Source organism: Protomyctophum bolini, assembly GCF_963924005.1.
Source record: "Protomyctophum bolini genome assembly, chromosome: 9".
Taxonomy (NCBI): domain Eukaryota; kingdom Metazoa; phylum Chordata; class Actinopteri; order Myctophiformes; family Myctophidae; genus Protomyctophum; species Protomyctophum bolini.
In genome coordinates this window covers 3,640,624-3,658,365 of record NC_137870.1, presented here as the reverse complement: position 1 = coordinate 3,658,365, position 17,742 = coordinate 3,640,624, and the positions used below count along the sequence as shown (strand labels likewise).

The 17,742-nt window shown below is 39.6% G+C and overlaps 2 protein-coding genes across 4 annotated transcripts in view; both read right to left on the bottom strand.

Annotated features, from left to right (window-relative positions):
* dgkd (diacylglycerol kinase delta) overlaps positions 1-2,495 on the bottom strand; it is a 54,360-nt gene extending 51,865 nt beyond the window's left edge. For both annotated transcript variants that reach the window (XM_080772278.1, XM_080772279.1), the window contains exon 1: positions 2,349-2,495. In XM_080772278.1, coding sequence (XP_080628404.1) covers positions 2,349-2,483 — 135 coding nt within the window. In that variant the 5' untranslated portion in view covers positions 2,484-2,495. The remainder of the gene's footprint in view (positions 1-2,348) is intronic.
* A 2,952-nt stretch (positions 2,496-5,447) lies between these two features.
* On the bottom strand, positions 5,448-16,894 carry LOC308320945 (caspase a-like). 2 transcript variants are annotated; one of them, XM_080771694.1, is made up of 8 exons: positions 16,782-16,894; positions 8,422-8,709; positions 7,463-7,623; positions 7,145-7,321; positions 6,747-6,999; positions 6,469-6,609; positions 6,215-6,324; positions 5,448-5,866 (listed from the first exon to the last, which is right to left on the bottom strand). In XM_080771694.1, exons 1-8 carry the CDS (start codon positions 16,786-16,788, stop codon positions 5,762-5,764), a joined length of 1,242 nt encoding a protein of 413 aa, XP_080627820.1. In that variant the 5' UTR covers positions 16,789-16,894; the 3' UTR covers positions 5,448-5,761. The 2 variants fall into 2 exon arrangements, with proteins under 2 accessions (XP_080627820.1, XP_080627821.1); XM_080771695.1 differs by lacking the exon at positions 16,782-16,894 and adding an exon at positions 10,234-10,371.
* Positions 16,895-17,742: the final 848 nt, after the last annotated feature.

Here is a 17,742-nt window from a genome sequence, read left to right as displayed (position 1 = left end):
GTTATTTCCATCAGACGAGTTCCAACAAAGTAATCCATGACTGTATAGGCTAGCCTGGCTAGGTCTGTCTTACTGAGACATGTAGTCCAGGAAGGACGTGATCCCAGTGTCCATGACATCAGAGACACTGGGCTCACTGCTACAATCTAAAATATCTAAAACCACATATTACACACATAAAGACCCACGGGAAAGTGTTCTAAAGCTTTTAAACGTCATAAACATATATTTTTATTAAGTGTCCCTTTAAGAACTGTTTTGACGTGAGGGGAGGGGCGGCTGTCAGATCAGAACACCCCAACATTTTCTAATGACGAATAATAATAAATACCGCCGTCGATCCAGAGCCATAGAGTAGAAGAGTTGTGCCAAGTCAAAGATAGTAGATAGATGGAAGATGGTGTACTGCAGTGGCAGTATTACACAGCAAGCATCACTGACAAGCAAACTTACGAACTACAGACTGGCAGCCAAGTAGCCTATAGCATCCTACTACTTCTTACTAGCCTACATGTAGGCAGCAAGATGGCGCCCAAATCCTACCTAAAGCGTCACTATGCCCTCCCCCTATAGATATAAAAGCCGAGGTTTATTTTGCCGTAAAAAAAACTTGCATGTGTTGGGGTTTTTTGCGACAGCACCCCCACACCTCCCCCCCCGCACATGTGCAGGGACTGTGACATATGTGGGTTTTTTTGCCTCGAATCATAATGAAAGTAAGGCACTATTCAAGGCACTATTCAAGGTCAACATTTTTCTTTCAAAACGATGATAACACTAGAGTGTGCTTGAATAGAACAAAATGTTTTATTGCCAATAAGAAAAATAAATAACATTTTGGAATTTGATATTTTTTTCTAAATCATTTCAGGCTATTATTGTGGTAATTCAACATTACAGTATCATTAGAAGTACAAGGCATGACAATGAAATGAAATGGGAGAAAAAAGGGGGTAAAATAAGTGGTTACTCAACAAAAATAAAAAGTACTCGTATCGGTACTTGGTATCAGCGAGTACTTAAAAGAAAGTACTCGTACTCTATCTGAAAAAAATGGCATTGGGGCGTCTCTAGTGGCATGATTGCATCCTTTCTCAATTTAGATGCACCGATGCAGGCTATTCGCATCACTGTATATGTGGCTTATCTCACTGTAATAACTAGCTAATTCAAATACAGATCATGCCAAGGGCTGTTCAAATAAAACAATACTTTGGCAAATATATTATTCATCATCGTTATGACATTCTTCCATGGAAACAAAATATGAAACTCGTCAATTTGATGAATTGAACAATGTGGACCCTAGCTGTTGTAAACAAGTGTAATGCTTAATTGGGTCGTCCACTCACAGTTAACAGTCTCTGTATTGAGTTTGTGCTTAAAATGTACTGTAATTCTACAAACTGTTAATAAATATTTCAATCAATCAATCAATCTGCCAAGCAGTGGCCATTCAAAAGGGTAAGATTGAGATTGATCTCATGAACCTTGGGAATTCTAAAGTTTAAGCTCTTTTAATTAGTTAATTGATTCATTAATTAAGCATGTTCATTAATGAAATGTTAAACTGTTATCATACTTTTTTTTTTGGTAATCGTAAAAGTGTTCCAAATATAAAATGTATGCGTCAGATAACGGTAAGAGGAAAAGGGAGTCACATTTCGACATGGGCACCTATTTCGCTGTAACACCTCCATCACATACATTAGTGGTCGTTAGCATATTAGCCCAGTCGGCTAGCGGATATGAGACAAATGGGGGGTTTCATGTTTGATCATTGTAAATAAGCACAGCTTACACTGGACGCTCATGTTTACAACAAGAGTAATTATAATTTGCGGTCCAATTCGATTTGACCGCCGTTTCCGGTCAGTTCAGTTTTTAAAAATCAGCTTTGGTTACATATGCAACAGCTTCGGACAAAGACAACCTTTATTTTAGACTTTTAGTAGCCTGCAAGATTAAAACTGGTAAAGTAAACTTCACGCCAAAATCGAGCTCAACTACGAATTCGGAATGTTATGTTTGCATTTCGCCAGCCACAATAATAACGGTTTAACGATTGAACAGAATACAAAGTGTTCAAAGAAGCAAGGCAAGAAAACAACAGAGTCAGACTATGCATGTATAAACAACGCCTGGTGTTCTTTCGTGTTTTTGCTTAATATTTTTTCAACTTTTGTTATTTTCTGTCCATCGGGGCCGATGGTTGGCTGCTACTTGAATGAAACTAAAGGAACACACACACACACACACACACACACACACACAGTCAAACCAGCCCCCGTGTGTAGCCTACTATCTTTAATCTGATTAAAAAGCCACATTAATCATTAAACTGTTACCTTGCTCCTTATCTGTCCGGATGTGGAGACCTTTCTGATGAGTTTCTGCGGGGAGCCGTGCTCCTGGTCGGGCTCGCTATCTGACGACTCCTCCAGACATCTGACCGGGATCTCTGCTCCTCCTGAATCCGCCATCCTGACACTCAGACCCGGGCAATATTTCTAGAGTTACAGCCGGTGGAAAGGGACAGAACGGGCAGGCACGGCAACGCCCCCTAGCGGTGGAGCGGGGGACAACAAGTGAGAAGAAGCTCACAGTCAGTCACAGACAGTTCAGGTCAAAAGGAATCGGTTCCAAACGGAGCTATAGGCGGCCTATCCAAATATTTTGAAAACAGCCGATCCACAAGCTCACGGGCGTGCGAGCGCTGGCGCTTTGGCATTGGGGTCAGATGATCAACATATGGAATGAATTCTGTACTGGCCATATATGGAGCGTGTCTTGAGTGTACAGGGTTTGATGAGGTCTAATCCCAGTTCCCAGAAGTTTTATTTTTCGCCACTAGGGGGGGGGGGGGGGGGGGGGGGGGCGAAATGAGGTCAGATTAACATAATGGAATGTCAGAAACTCAGAATAGGTCAGCTCCATATATGGAGATCTATAAGGGTGGCAGCGGGGGAAGTATCTTTAGTGTACAAGGTTTGATGAGGTCTGGCCAAGTGGCCATATATGGACTGGGGCGTGTCTTGAGTGTACAGAGTTTGATGAGGTCAGATCAACATTATGGAATGTCAGAACAGGTCGGCTCCATATATGGAAATCTAAGGGTGTCTAAGCAGTGTCTTGAGTGTACAGAGTTTGATGAGGTCAGATCAACATTATGGAATGTCAGAACAGGTCAGCTCCATATATGGAAATCTAAGGGTGGCAGCGGGGGCGCAGTGTCTTGAGTGTACAGGGTTTGATGAGGGCCTAGGTAGTGCCGGGCCTTTATTTACAAAAAGGGTCAGAGTTCACCTACAGCTGAAATCTCAAGACAATCAACAGGGTCCAATCACAAACTAGATTTGAATAAGCATTTTGAGGCATAGTACTGTATATATCTCAGTTACACATCCAGGCATTAAAGCCAATCTTAACCCTGCAGAAAGCATTTTAAAGCCAATCTTAACCCTGCAGAAAGCATTTTAAGCTATAGTCATCATTCAGTCCATTGGGGGTGTCATAGTATTGAGTGTGTATATCCACTGCATTTCTCTTTGGGCTATAGTCTCTTTAGAATATCACCCCCTCTGCTGGGCATCTCCATTCTCTCAATCCCACAGAATTGTAATGAAGAAGGTGAACCATAATTATGGTTTGCTTCAGCATAATGTTTTGCAATGGCATATATATAATCCATATTTCCTGTGCGGATTGCAGTTTTGTGTTCTGATATTCTCTGTCTGAGCGGTCGTTTAGTTTGCCCTATATACGTATGCCAGACCACAAGGACATAACAGTAACATGTAAATCACGTGTGTCGATTTGCAAATGAATGAATTGACGAATATGAATTGTCTTTCCTGTGTGGGGATGATTGAGTGATTTCTTGTCTGATGTGTTGTTGCAGCAGGCCAGGCACACAACATGCCACATCTGTACATTCCAGTTGTTGTCAGCATGTGGTCTTTTTCTCTGAACCATATTTTTGTACATGACTGTATACCTTTGATTATGGGTGCCCTCCTGAACGCAACGAGGGGTTGGGATTTACAAAGGTCCTTCAATGTTGGCTCTGCTTGGAGCACATGCCAGCTGCCTGTTGAGTATTTGTTTGATTTGTGAAGCACAGCGGTTAAATTCAGTAGAGAAACAATTTTTAGTTTTTGGTGGATTGGATAGAAGTTCAGGACGGGAGGCGTTATTAGAACATTGTATGGCTTTCTGAATAATAATAATTTTGAGGAATAGCCTCTGTCTTTAAAACGAGTACTCATAATGGTTTGTTTGGAGTGAAAATCATCAAGATTTGAACAGTTGCGCGTTTTAGCCTCAAAAAATGACCTACAGGAATGTTGTCCTGTCTTGGATGGTTACTGGTAGCATGCAAAATGGAGTTGCGTTTGTCTTTTCTGAAAATAGATGTGTGAATCATTCCAGTTTCATCCTTGGATATGGTTTTTGGTGTGTGTGCCAATAGATAAATGGAAATGTGAGTACTTTGTCCACCGCTTGTTACAGTTTTGGATGTGGTACCTTTTTGATAATTCCTACTATATTGTGAAACACACACTACTCACACCATCCTCATTTCCTGGTCAAAGTTTCACAAAAGAGTCACCACTGAATCCACTGCTCGTTTTATAGGTGGAGGATTCAAATTGGGTTGCACCATAATATTGTACAGGGGTGCATTATGTCTGGCAATGCATACTATTTAGTATGATTGCAAAGAGATGGGTTGTTTAAAACCTGGGTTGTTAATTACTTTAGGATTGACAAGGCTACTGTAACGGTTGTAAAATGTTTTCTGTGTTACATGTTCACTAGATTTGCAAGTGAATACTTTGGGGAAACCCGTCTCTGGACAGATGGGGTTTGGGCCACTAGTCAGAGACCTGGGTTTGAATGGAGGTAGTCAGTCCATTGTGAGACATGGAGAGAGAAGGAGCACCATGCGGGAAGCTTTGCCCTATAGGACAGTGTTAGGACTTGTAATGTCCAGAGAGACTGGGTGCTTGAATTGAAGCATACAATGTAAGTTTGTCATCAAACAGACTCACTTACACATTTATACTGTATGCTGGTATAATTAAGGTTCAAATAAATGCTAAACTCTGAACTAAAAGCTCTCTGGCCTGAAAGCAGAATAATTCAAAATTCTGCCTTTACTTTTATATAATGTAAATAAAATGCATAAATACATGATTTTCATATCATAATCATACTTCCCGAAATCCCCATACATTTGTTGTTCAATTCTTAGAATATTTTGTATAGTTTTCAAAATTCTAAAATAGGTCTGTTGTGAACTATATACTTTATCCCCCCGCCCCTCCCCCCACTATAAACTGGGGAAAAGTACAGTGTGGGTACAGTGGGTTATATTGTAGTGCCGGTGTAGGCAGAGAAGAGAAGGAGATGTATTCTCAGATTGGAAAAGCCAACGATGGTGGCACTCCGTTTAATCAGAAAAGAGAGAGAACAACCAACTTGTCGCAGAGGTAAATACGTCAACACATCGGAGGTGTGTTTATTCAGTCTTAAAGGTAACACACTATTAAACAACCATATTAAACATGGGCAAGAACGCAGTGAATTATAAATGTCATTAACAACTGTTCTGTGTGTGCCTTTCCACCACAATATAATGTATAGTGTATAAAATACAATGTACCTAAAATACTGTAGCCTCTTCAATCGTTAAACACGTATTTCTACAAATCTAAAATCAGTATGATATTCCACTTCAAAGCTGACACAAAGTGTCTCAGTAGCCTGGGAAGAGGTAGAAGTGTTTTGTCAAAGTGCATCTGTCTTTGGTGGGCATCTGTCTTATGCTTTCAAACGGCATGGATTCAAAGCTTCTCATGACCTGTTGGTGGGGTTAAAATAGCATTATTAAAAGGTACAGTAGGCCATCGTTAGGCAATAGAGCAGATCATACATGCATTTGCATGTGCATTTATTTCTCTGGTGAATTGAAAATGGAGGACCCTTATGTAAACAAGTCTTAGTGCTTTTTCTGGGTTTATCCTCTTAGCAGATTTTGTATTGACCTGTACTTTCATTGAACTGTACCCAATACCCATTCTACAAACTGTTAATACAATTTTCAATCAATCAATCAATCAATCATCAATACACTCAATTATTGTTCATCCTTGCTGTTGGGTAGATCACAATGCAACGCAGTGAGATTGTAGTCAATTGCAACACTTGCCTTCATGAACAGTTCCTCAATGTGTTCCTCATGGGCTGACTTGTGGAATATCTCAGAAATGTACTTGATTAGAAAGGATCCTGTCACTTGATGTCTGTATGAAACCGTATCTGCAGGATAGAAATAATAGAATGGATGTCACATACAGTACATGTTTTTAAAGTATACCATCTCTAGGATTTCATTTACACAGAGCTCTTTTAATTAAAACATATTTCACCCATTTTAACTATTAAATGTTGAGGCACACTCACGTGGGGTGCTTGAAAGGAGGGAGATGAAGTCCTTTTCTTTGTGTGCCCGAAAGGAATCCTCCTCTATGCCTTCTGTGTCGAGGTATGCAGCAGCATCGGTGCCAATGTCACCATCATGCACAATTGCGGATCCAGCCCCCTCTGAAACAAGAGTCTTATTTTTAACTGAAAGCCAACAAGCCTGAATTGAATAACACCAGGACAATATATATGTATAGGAAAACATTGAAGGCAGCGCAACTTCAAGGACATTCCTATTATTGTAAGCAGAGCCTCACCTCCTCTGCAGGCCTGGATGATGATCACTTTGGGTTTGTCCAGCAGAGCCGGGCAGTTCTGTGTGTTCAAGTGCGTGTAGAGATTTTCAATTGGGAAAACGTCATCGTTTCCCGGCGTCGCCTTTGTCTTTGGGACAAAGTGGACGCCATGGATGACTCCCAAATCCCCGTGAGACATGATGACGACAAAGACGCTGTCTGTGTCGGGGAGACGCGGATCTTGCGAAAACCTCTTAACAGCCTGGTCCATCTCCTGTGACAAAACATCCAATCAATCAATCAATCACTCAATTGTAGTCAGGAATACTATAGTCAGGACTTCGCTCACTTCATCACTCAAGTTAAGTATATGAGAATCCTTCAACTGGAGAAATAACTACAGTGAATAACTACAGTACCTTGCCACTGAGATTTCTGTGTTTCTCCACACTGTATCCCAACTCATTGAGCAACATCAACATGTTCTCCTCGTCTTTCTCAGCACCATTCCTCTTATTCCGAGCTAAATCAAACTCCACATTAGTGATTAATAAGGCCAGGCGCGTCCTAGAGGACTTCTCACGCATATGGTAAATCTGTGAAGAAAACATTATTATTATTATTGTACAACAGAGTTGAATATTTAGAATTAATACAGCTTATACATCTCTTAATTGTGTTATTTAAAAAAATATGTGACCTTCAATTTTGTATTGTTAGAATGACATAATAATTACGTTTGGATTGTTTAGTTTCTCCTTCCTGAACACATCAGTGCTAGGGAGGAGTTTGAGGGGCGTCTCACAACCCTCCGCCACATCCATAGACTCAGGCTCAGAGACCGCCGGGGCCATTTCACTACCAGATGCATCCTGGGACACGTGTTGTTGTTGCACAGCTGGAAATCACACAAGTTTAGCATCAGTGGCGGAAAAAATAGGACTCAATTGTTTTACTTAAGTAAAAAGTACCAATACTGCAACTACTTAATTACAAGTAAAAGTATACGGAATTGAAAATGTACTTGAGTAAAAGTACAAAAGCATCGGTACTAAAAGTAAAAGTACTATATATTTACTATATTTACTATATTGCAGAATGTCCCATTTAACACTAGCATGTCTGAGAGGTCATTTTGACCGTTTCTTTTAGATTTTGAAGTTGATTATCTTTGAGCCCATGAAGCTTTCAGAAGGTTCCCCTTCCATGAGCATCATCCTCCATCACCATTCTATCATCTCAGACATTTTGACATCTGAAAAAAATCTAAATGTGAATTTAAGAACATGCTACTTGTGTCTGATTTTACTTCAGACATGCTAGTGTTCAAAATGTGTACAAAATAGCAGATCTGCAAGCTCACAATGCAAGCTTCTCAACCGTGGCCGAAATGTATATGGTTGAAGTGGTTAATGTATGTTTTCTAATCAAAATTAAAATCGCCAAAGTAACTAGTAAAGTTTTCAAATGATTGTAGCAAAGTAAAAGTACACATTTTGGCTCTGAGACGTAGTGGAGTAGAAGTAAAAGTACTGGAAATTGGAAATACTCAAGTAAAGTACAAATACCTCAAAATTGTACTTAAGTAAAAGTACTTAGTTACTCTCCACCACTGGTGGCTACTTGAAAGACCTACAATGCTATAGTGTATACACGTAACTGAAAAGCATACATCTTTTCACAGACCTGAACTGACCTTTCTGAGCTGGTTGCTCTGCTGCTGAGGACAGACCCAGCTCTGAGAACAGTTCAGGGTCTCTCTCCTCAAGATGAGTGATGAGTGAGTTAGCAGACCTGTTTCCTTTCCTCTTAACAATGTCAACGAGACAACGTGCCCTGTCCGCTCTGGCAGAGTTCTCCTCGAGTACTGAGTCTTTCTCGCCATCGTTCAAGCACTTGTCCTCCAAGAGGTCATCCAGGAGCTGCTTGAGGTTGGCAAGTGATATTTTATCTACAAATTTACTCCGGATCTTGATTAGTTTATCTAGGGGGGGGAGAGAGAGAGAGAGAGAGAGAGAGAGGGAGAGGGAGAGGAAGAGGGAGAGGGGGAGAGAGAGAGAGAGAAATACAGGTAAAATATCCACATTAAACAGGTAAATAAGACATAAATCAATCCATAAAACATTTACACCCTGTTGAGTCTAATTGATAAACTTCAGCTTAAAATGTGAAAAATAGTTAAGCATTTTGTGTCTTTTTTTCTGTCAAGCTTGTAATAATGTAAGCATTTACAACATCATGGAGAATGAAATGCTCTGAGCTACCTGTAGCCTGTAGGCTGTGACCAGTCATGTGAAACTCCCAGTAAGCCTATAGGAAGTACTGCCACTGTGCCACACCCCAGATATTTCAAATCTGTGGTGGTATAGCCTATTATAACAACAGCCCGCTTCAGGTTTTGAACTGACAGTGTTGTGTGTAAAAGAGTGACACGCACACACGATTGAACCAGAAACAACACTGCTTTACTTAGTTCCTTAATTGTCTCAGTACAGAAGAGACTTCCTTGTTATTTCCCGCGCTGTGTCTTACATCATCCCATAATAACCAGTCTCTTAAAGGCATCTTAACCATTATATAACACAATGTCCATATTATTAGAACATAACAGACAGCTCTTGCAGGCCCATACAATCACTTACTTTTGCTATACTTGTACAAAACATTTAAATTGGTAGCCTATATTTCTGTGGTCAAGATGTACCTTTTTCAGATTCCATTCCCATCACGCTTTCATTATAAAACTGCTACTTTTGAACACAACCCCCCCCCCCCACACACACACACACACACACACCTTTAAAGGTAGTGTGAGTGATTTGTCTTAATAAAACAAGTGTTAAAAAGCTACGTATTGTGATATTACTCATTGCTCTAGTGTTTGTTGCAGAAACATGAGTCTCTGTCTCTCCAGCTTTTTATTAAACACAAAATGCATTTTCAGAAACTGAAACCAATTTTTATCTAATCAGGACCAGGATACAGATCAAAGTTTGTCTGCTAATTTCTTTATGGCATCTATTGCAATTCCACTTGTTTAATGATTAAACAAGTGGAATTGTAAGAGATCATAGAGCCATAAAGAAATGACAAACACTATAACATTTTAAGCTCTTGCCAACACTATTTTCAGCAATCAATCAATTTAAATTATTGTTTATTAATTGACAAATAACGTACAAATAACAAATAAACTAATTTTATTTAAATTTGGTATAGGCTAAATAACTATCCTTCCTTCTTTTTCCTTTATTTTACGCAGACATTACTCAGACATGACAAGACATCAGTGAGTTGGACAAAGTGAAAGTAAAACCAAACCAGATTAAACCTACATTTTTGTTTCGATTATTTGGCAATAAGATAACGATAGCTGTGCAAAAAATATATAGGTTATAGTTTCCAGCACGAATTTGATGTAGCCTAATGTTAACATTTAAACATGAACCTGTGGTATTTATCTATAATTGCCTAATTGAAATGAAATCTAATAAAACGGTCGTCTTACCTGTCATTTTCCTGGGTCAAGTGAAGGATATTATTCAAATCTAACGTGAGGTAAAACTTCTCAGACGTTTAGGCAAAAAAGGTCACAACACAAACGTTGAAACAATTAAGTGTTTGTGCCCACTGCCTAGCAAAGGGCTTGTATTTAACTAAAGTTTCCTCCAGCTCTACTGAAACCCTATTGGCTGTCTGGCTGACACTGATCATCTCAAGATAGTGTAGGCTACTGTAACCTGTACAACTTGAACCTGGTATTCCTGACTTGCAGGTCTGCATTCTGGGACAGTTTTGGTATTAGGCCTATATATTTCTGTGTACTATCACTAATAATGTCTACAAGATCTGGTTTTCAAGCTTTTTTTCTAATAACGTTTAATGAAAGTTTCAATGCTTTTTATGTGATGTATTCCCATGCTTTTTTTGTTCTTGCCTAATGTAAATCGCTCTGGATTAAGAGCGTCTGCTAAATGCCTAAATTGTAATTGTAAATGCATTAGTAGGATATATGGCATTCGAATCCGTTACGTTCTTAAAACCACATTTGTGTGAAGCCTGACATCTAAAGGTGGGAAATAGGTACTGCAGTCTGATTCGCATTGGGGGACCAATACAAGTCATTACAGCCCTGTTTACACAAACAATGATGAAGGCCTACTCTAGTCTAAAGTCCATTCCTAATCCAATAATGCTGCTGCTCTGACAGAACTCAGTCTAATCACTAATCAGCACAACGGATGATATTTCTAATAATCCGTGCTGTCATGCTCTTTCCAGCATGGCTGGATAGCCTATATTTCAACCAATTGTTTTGGTCAGAAGAAATATACCTGTAGTAATATAAATATTTCATTCCACTTTTGCCTTTTTTCTCCTTTTTTAGGGTGACTCCTCATGTGTACACATGCAGTAGGCCTACACAGGTACACTGGTAAACACAATTTGCCTACTTGTGCATGGCTGAACTTTAAATTAAATTTCTTTGAGATTATGGTATGATTTTTAATTAATTTTTTTAATCGGGGAAGACCACAGCTCTCTTTTGCAAGGACACCCTGAGTGAGTAGACAATATGATGACAACGTACAAAAAAAAACACAATTTCACATAAGGTGAAATATAGTGAGCAATATAAAACAAATCACCATAATGCTAATACACAGGGGTTACAAAAAAACCCCAAACAGGTACAGTCGCTATGTGCGGCATCCTCTAGTGCCTTTTAAATGGCTCTATGGAGACCAGTTTGTCCAGTTTCTGTCCTGGATGATGAATAGCACTTGACTTGTCACAATAATACAGTAAGCGTGTTGCAGTAGCCTATAATGCAGGCATCTGTTTGCATTGTGTGTTATAGGTATAACTGTGCCAAAATGCATAGTTTTCTATGCCCCCCCACACACACACACACACACACACCAACAATAAAATACAAAAATAAACCCACTGCACGTCTGTAATAATTGCCCACCTCTAATTTCTTCCTGCACAATCTTAAGTGCAGCAGGCTAAAACAAAGAAACGGCTCTGAACCTCACCCATCAATAGTTGAATCAGTCAACACAATCCTGTAGTGTAGTGGTTTGAAATTTGAATAGAAGTAATTTGATTGAAAACAGAATGCAGACCTATAGGCTATAGGCCTATACACACAGATTGCAAACAGAATACAGTAGGCTATAGGCCTATATACACAGATTACAAACAGAATACAGTAGGCTATAGGCCTATATACACAGATTGCAAACAGAATACAGTAGGCTATAGGCCTATATACACAGATTGCAAACAGAATGCAGTAGGCTATAGGCCTATATATACACAGAATCAGATGTATCATGTATGCAACTTCCATAGGCCTTTGCGGCTGCCGCGCGGCCTGGCTCCAGGCTCTGGAATCGACCTGCCTCTCCCCATCCCATTCCGATCTGCCCATGCAGTCCATTGAGGTTTTAAGAACCCACCTTATTCTCCTTGGCTTTCAATTGCACTTGATCCTATATCTAATGTGTTTTTAAGTAACTCTGTATATATTTGTCTGCCGTTGGGTGCCCGTTGATGCTTTGTTTGTTTCAACCCGTGAAACAACATACGTGAAAATGGGTTAAATGTGCTCTATACAGTAAATAATTATTCGATTTTTATTTAATTTTTTTGCAAAGATCCACATTAAGGTGGTGGTCTGCAGACGTGAGCATGCATGACCCATGTCATGCAGTCCTATAGCCACTCCTTCCTGCAATGTCTGGGGTGATACCCTATGGTGATACCTGCAGGTCTGACCTGATCTCTGACAGGTTGGACATGCTATAGCCCGTGAGCTGCTGGTCGGTATCACCTGAGGGGAATAATAGTGAATCCATGGGTGTAGAACAGGTGGTGGGCAACTGGCTGCGGCCCCCAGCTTCACTTAATGCATGTTAATATCAGAATACTGATATAGTATTGATTTCAGCTGCTTTACTTACTTCATGACTAGTATTAGTATAAAAAATGTGATTGTCTTTTTGTGTCCAATGTAGTTTTGTTAACGGTTCATAAAGTTAACTATAACTAAATGCATTTGAAATTCAATAAAAAAGGTTACTTTTCAGGATTCCAATTGAAAAATAGCAAAGATTTATTCAGGTTTTCAATTCAAATATAGAAAAAAATGTGATCTACAAGCTGAAAACACGTCGCATTGCCACGCGTTTTGAGCTGGTAGATCGGCTATTTTTGCTACAACAGTAATATGCACCGTGGCCCCTCTGGAGTGAGCGTGGAAATATATTGGCCCTCGCCATCGTCAAAGGCAATTCGAAACTGGCCTCTGTAAAAGCTGAATTCTTATCTGGATTGTACTATGTTTTTGTATGGACGTGGTCGTGTTGGGTGCCTGCACATATGCACACATGGCATCAACGCATGGTGTTGTGTGCAGGCGCCCTACACTCTGTCTTTCGTTTTCTTTTATCCCCCTGTTCCCCTCACTGTATATATATTTTTTCCCTTTTCGCTTCCTATATGATGAATTCCTGTTCTGTTCTTTAACTACATAGTCTATTTGTTTGTCTCTAAATGTTTTGATGAATTGAACAATGTGGACCCTGTTGTAAACAAGTGTAAGGCTTAATTGGGTCGTCCACTCACAGTTAACAGTCTTTGTATTGAGTTTGTACTTGAAATGTACTGTAATTCTGCAAACTGTTAATAAATATTTCAATCAATCAAAAGGTGCCCACCCCATGGTGTAGAATCTATTTCTGATGTTATATTTTCAGTTGGCTCTTCACTGACAGGTGAGTCAGTGGGATACAACACAGAAATGTGAATTAATTGGCATAACGACTACATTGGGGAGAAAAAGGGTACAAATATAAATGGCTACTCTAATCTAACTTTAGGAACATAATTAAACACATGATGAAGTACTTGTTCCTTGCATAGCCATGTAAAATACGCTTACACAGTTAGCAAACCGTGTTTGATAATGACCGTGGACTTTGACAGAAAATATGGAGAATAAAACGGGTTAAGGAGATTTTTTTGTAATACTGACATGTGGGAATGTTGAGTATGAAATGAAATGATAAACAGAAAATGAAATGCAATTAAACATGTGTGGCTGAAGAGGAAAAGTGAGAAAGCAGTCTGTCTTTATCACATTATATACATTATATAACTCACACTTTACTTTTCCCCAGTTTATAGTGGGGGGGGGGGGGGGGGGAGAAGTATAGTTCACAACAGACCTATTTAGATTTTTGAAAACTACACAAAATATGCTAAGAATTTAATTCCAATAAAGTTATGGGAATTCCGGGAAGGATGATTATGATGGAAAAAAACAGGAAAATCATGTATTTATGCATTACATTTACATTATATAAAAGTAAAGGCAGCATTTTTTTAAATTATACTGCTTTTAGGCCAGAGAGCTTTTAGAGCAGAGAGTTTATACCAGCATGTATAAATGTATGCAGTTTGCTTCTGTGTAATTACTCCCTTGTTGAGTAATCCTTTTTTAACCCATTTTGGACGGGAACCCCTTTTGGTGTTTTAAAGCATTATGTTATAGGCCTACTTTAAATATTGAAAAATAGCAGATCTACAAGCTCATAGCGTGGAACTTGTAGGTCTGCACATTTTTGAAAAATCGTGAAAATGTGCCTCAAATCTTTGAATATATATTATTACAGAGTGAACATTTTATCTCAAATCTTTGCTTCTGGGGGGGGGGGGGGGGGGGGGGGGGGGGGGTCCCTGTGCGCTAATATATAGTCTAAGGTCGCATTCTCACCTAATACTTCGGTAGACTCGAATGCGTATGGGAGGAGAAATGGGATTCTTGCATATTTAATTGGCTACGGTTTGCCTTCACACTGTCATGATCCGCAGCAATTGGAAACGCAGCAGGGGGGACCTTTATCAATGTGTTACATTCATAAACTAGCCTACACAGTGAAATGATAAATCTATGGTGATAAAATTATACTCATAACGTGCATTATGTGTCGTGCCGTCTGGGACTGCCCCCCCCCTCTCTCGCTCTCTCACTATAAGCACGCAGCCACGCACTGTTCTTTTGGGCATGGAGGCACAGCGCTGAGCGCACTGATATAACAGACAGCAGCGCAAAATGTTTACAAGTTTATCGAGATGAAAGTTCCTACTCCCCACTAGTCCCTCCCACACAGTGACAGCACTCCATGTTTACGGCACGCACAGACAGACAGAATATTCTGTAGGCTATAATACTATTACACTGCACTGCAGTGTTTGTGTTTTCTTAAGCAATTGATTAATGTACTCGTCCTCATTTCGATCAGGGCTTCAGTCTCCACTCTCCTCATTCGACCACGTCTATCCACGGTAACGGCCGGACATCTTTGCGCTGCGTAAAATATGCCTTCTCCGTCTCCAACTGTGTTCAGCTCCTCACCCGCCACATATGTTTGCTTCATTTCCTGTATTTGCTGCGGATTGCATTCACACCTGCACCGAATCGTAGTCAAGCGCGATTGGAAGCGAAGCGAAACCCCCGTTTTTGCTCGGAGTAAAATGCGGTTCTTTGTTGCGCATTAGGATTCGAAAGAGCCTTCACACCTGCCAAACGAAGCGCACTTTCTGAAAATGCGCAGCAGGATTCGTTTTAATCGCAGCAAAGCTCTCTGGTGAGAATGCGACCTAACTCTAACTCATGTTGATTATGTGATGTACAACAAACGGTTTCAAAACAAACTGTAACTGCCATTTTTCATCCAGTTTGAGTGTTATTTATTTATCAGTCACTGTTTTAGATTCTTTAATCATGATGTCCTTTTGTCTTACTCCACTGTGGTGGATTTGAGAAATGTGTAACACTGTTTTTAATGATATTTCAGTATTTGATCTAATGACCTGCATGTAGTGTTAGTTCCACCCAGTAACGTGACCCGTGGGTGTCTATTTAAGTGGGTGGATCACTGACATCTTGAGTTTGACCAGATGAAGAGCCTTTGGTCAATAAAAGTTATCTTTTGGAGCATACGAGTGTGCGGGTTTCCCTTCTCTTTTAATTTATTTATCAGAAAATGAAAGTGAGCAGTTGAAATCATGAACATGAACATACCAGTGATGTTATAAGTTAGTCTCTGTTCTTCTGCTGCTGCTGCTGTGCTGCTGCTACTGGTAAGAACGGTTTGCTCCCTGTGTCTAGTGACCTCAATCACTGCACCTGAGTGCCCTCTAAATACACACCCAGTGCTGCCAAATCCAAAGCCTGCCACCAAGTGTTCAAAAATAGTATGTCAACCCAACCAATAATAATTATAGCACCATCATAATGGATCCTACACAAACATTACATTCTCTTTAATGACAAACACTATAACATTTTAAGCTCATAAATATAGCTACTCTCTCCTGGTTGGCCTAGGCCTACCTGAAACTGTATTTTCTTTTTATTAATAAAGTGCTGGAGAGACAGTGAGACCAGCTCTGTTACTGAACAAACACAATGGTTACTTTCAGAATGTAGTGATTTAACCTTTTAACTAAAATCTTTGTGTTTTAACCAAAAAATATCACTTTAGGCTACACTACCTTTAAGGTGCCCTGATTGATTGACATAAAAAAGGCAAACCCAAAATGCAACACTTTGTTTTCAAGAGTGGCATTACAAAGTTTACTTTTTATTTGCCAACACTGCTATTTTCAGCAATCAATCAATTTAAATTATTGTTTATTAATTGACAAATAATGTACAAATAATAACAAATAAATTAATTTTATTTAAATTTGGTATAGGCTAAATAACTATCCTTTCTTTTTCCTTTATTTTACTCAGACATTACTCAGACATGACAAGACATCAGTGAGTTGGACAAAGTGAAAGTAAAACCAAACCAGATTAAACCTACATTTTTGTTTCGATTATTTGGCAATAAGATAACGATAGCTGTGCAAAATGTATAGGTTATAGTTTCCTGCACGAATTTGATGTAGCCTAATGTTAACATTTAAACTGAACCTGTGGTCTTTATCTATAATTGCCTAATTAATTGAAATCTAATAAAACGGTCGTCTTACCTGTCATTTTCCTGGGTCAAGTGAAGGATATTATTCAAATATTAACGTTGTCAGGTAAAACTTCTCCGACGTTTAGGCAAAAAGGTCACAACACAAACGTTGAAACAATTAAGTGTTTGTGCCCACTGCCTAGAAAAGGGCTTGTATTTAACTAAAGTTGCCTCCAGCTTATACTGAAACCCTATTGGCTGTCTGGCTGACACTGATCATCAGGGCCGGATTTAGCCAGCCCCACTAAGGTGGGCAGACATAATTTGGGGTGTCAAACCCCAAAACATGTCTTCATGTGTTTAGACACAGTGGCCAGGTCAGTTTAGTTTTGGACAACATAACTTGGCCAACTTTGGCTTTGCAACAATGAGTTCCCTTTTCAGAGTTGCGTAGTCTGTATACTGTAGCACTCCAGTACTTCAACTCACGTACACATTTGACAGATAATATTCCACTTGAGTCGTATTTGTTATAGATTTCTCATTTGCCAAGATGACCAAGTTATTTTTTCTTTCGTGCAACATGGTGCAACGGTAGGGGGTTAGGACACGTGCCAGTGTGGAGAAGGAACTCTCACATGAAGCTGAAGACACACCAATTACAAGGGCTGTCACATACAACTTGTGCAACACAGGAAATGCTTTCTCGTATGTCTTCATGTGTTTAGACACAGTGGCCAGGTCTGTTTCGTTTTGGACAACATAACTTGGCCAACTTTGGCTTTGCAACAATGAGTTCCCTTTTCAGAGTTGCGTAGTCTGTCCCAGTTCCAGTAAGAACATGCAAAGGCTCCAACAAGGTGGAGTCTAGAAATCTCTCAGAATAGGGTACAAGGCTTGATATGGCTGTCATTGGGTCTAAATTCTTCTTTGATAATCTGTTTTCCATTTCTGAAATGGTCCTGTCGAGGATGCCGAGCAAGGATCTTTTTAGAGACTGAGAGGGGGTGATGGTGGGGTTATCAGTATCT

Bases quoted from the DNA above. Each gene is read 5' to 3' on its own strand.
- LOC308320945 (XM_080771694.1), bottom strand. The intron at 7,624-8,421 runs GTCAGTTCAGGT...TGTGATTTCCAG, and splicing joins AGAGCAACCAGCTCAGAAAG to CTGTGCAACAACAACACGTG. The intron at 7,322-7,462 runs GTAATTATTATG...TTTTCTTCACAG, and splicing joins AGAAACTAAACAATCCAAAC to ATTTACCATATGCGTGAGAA.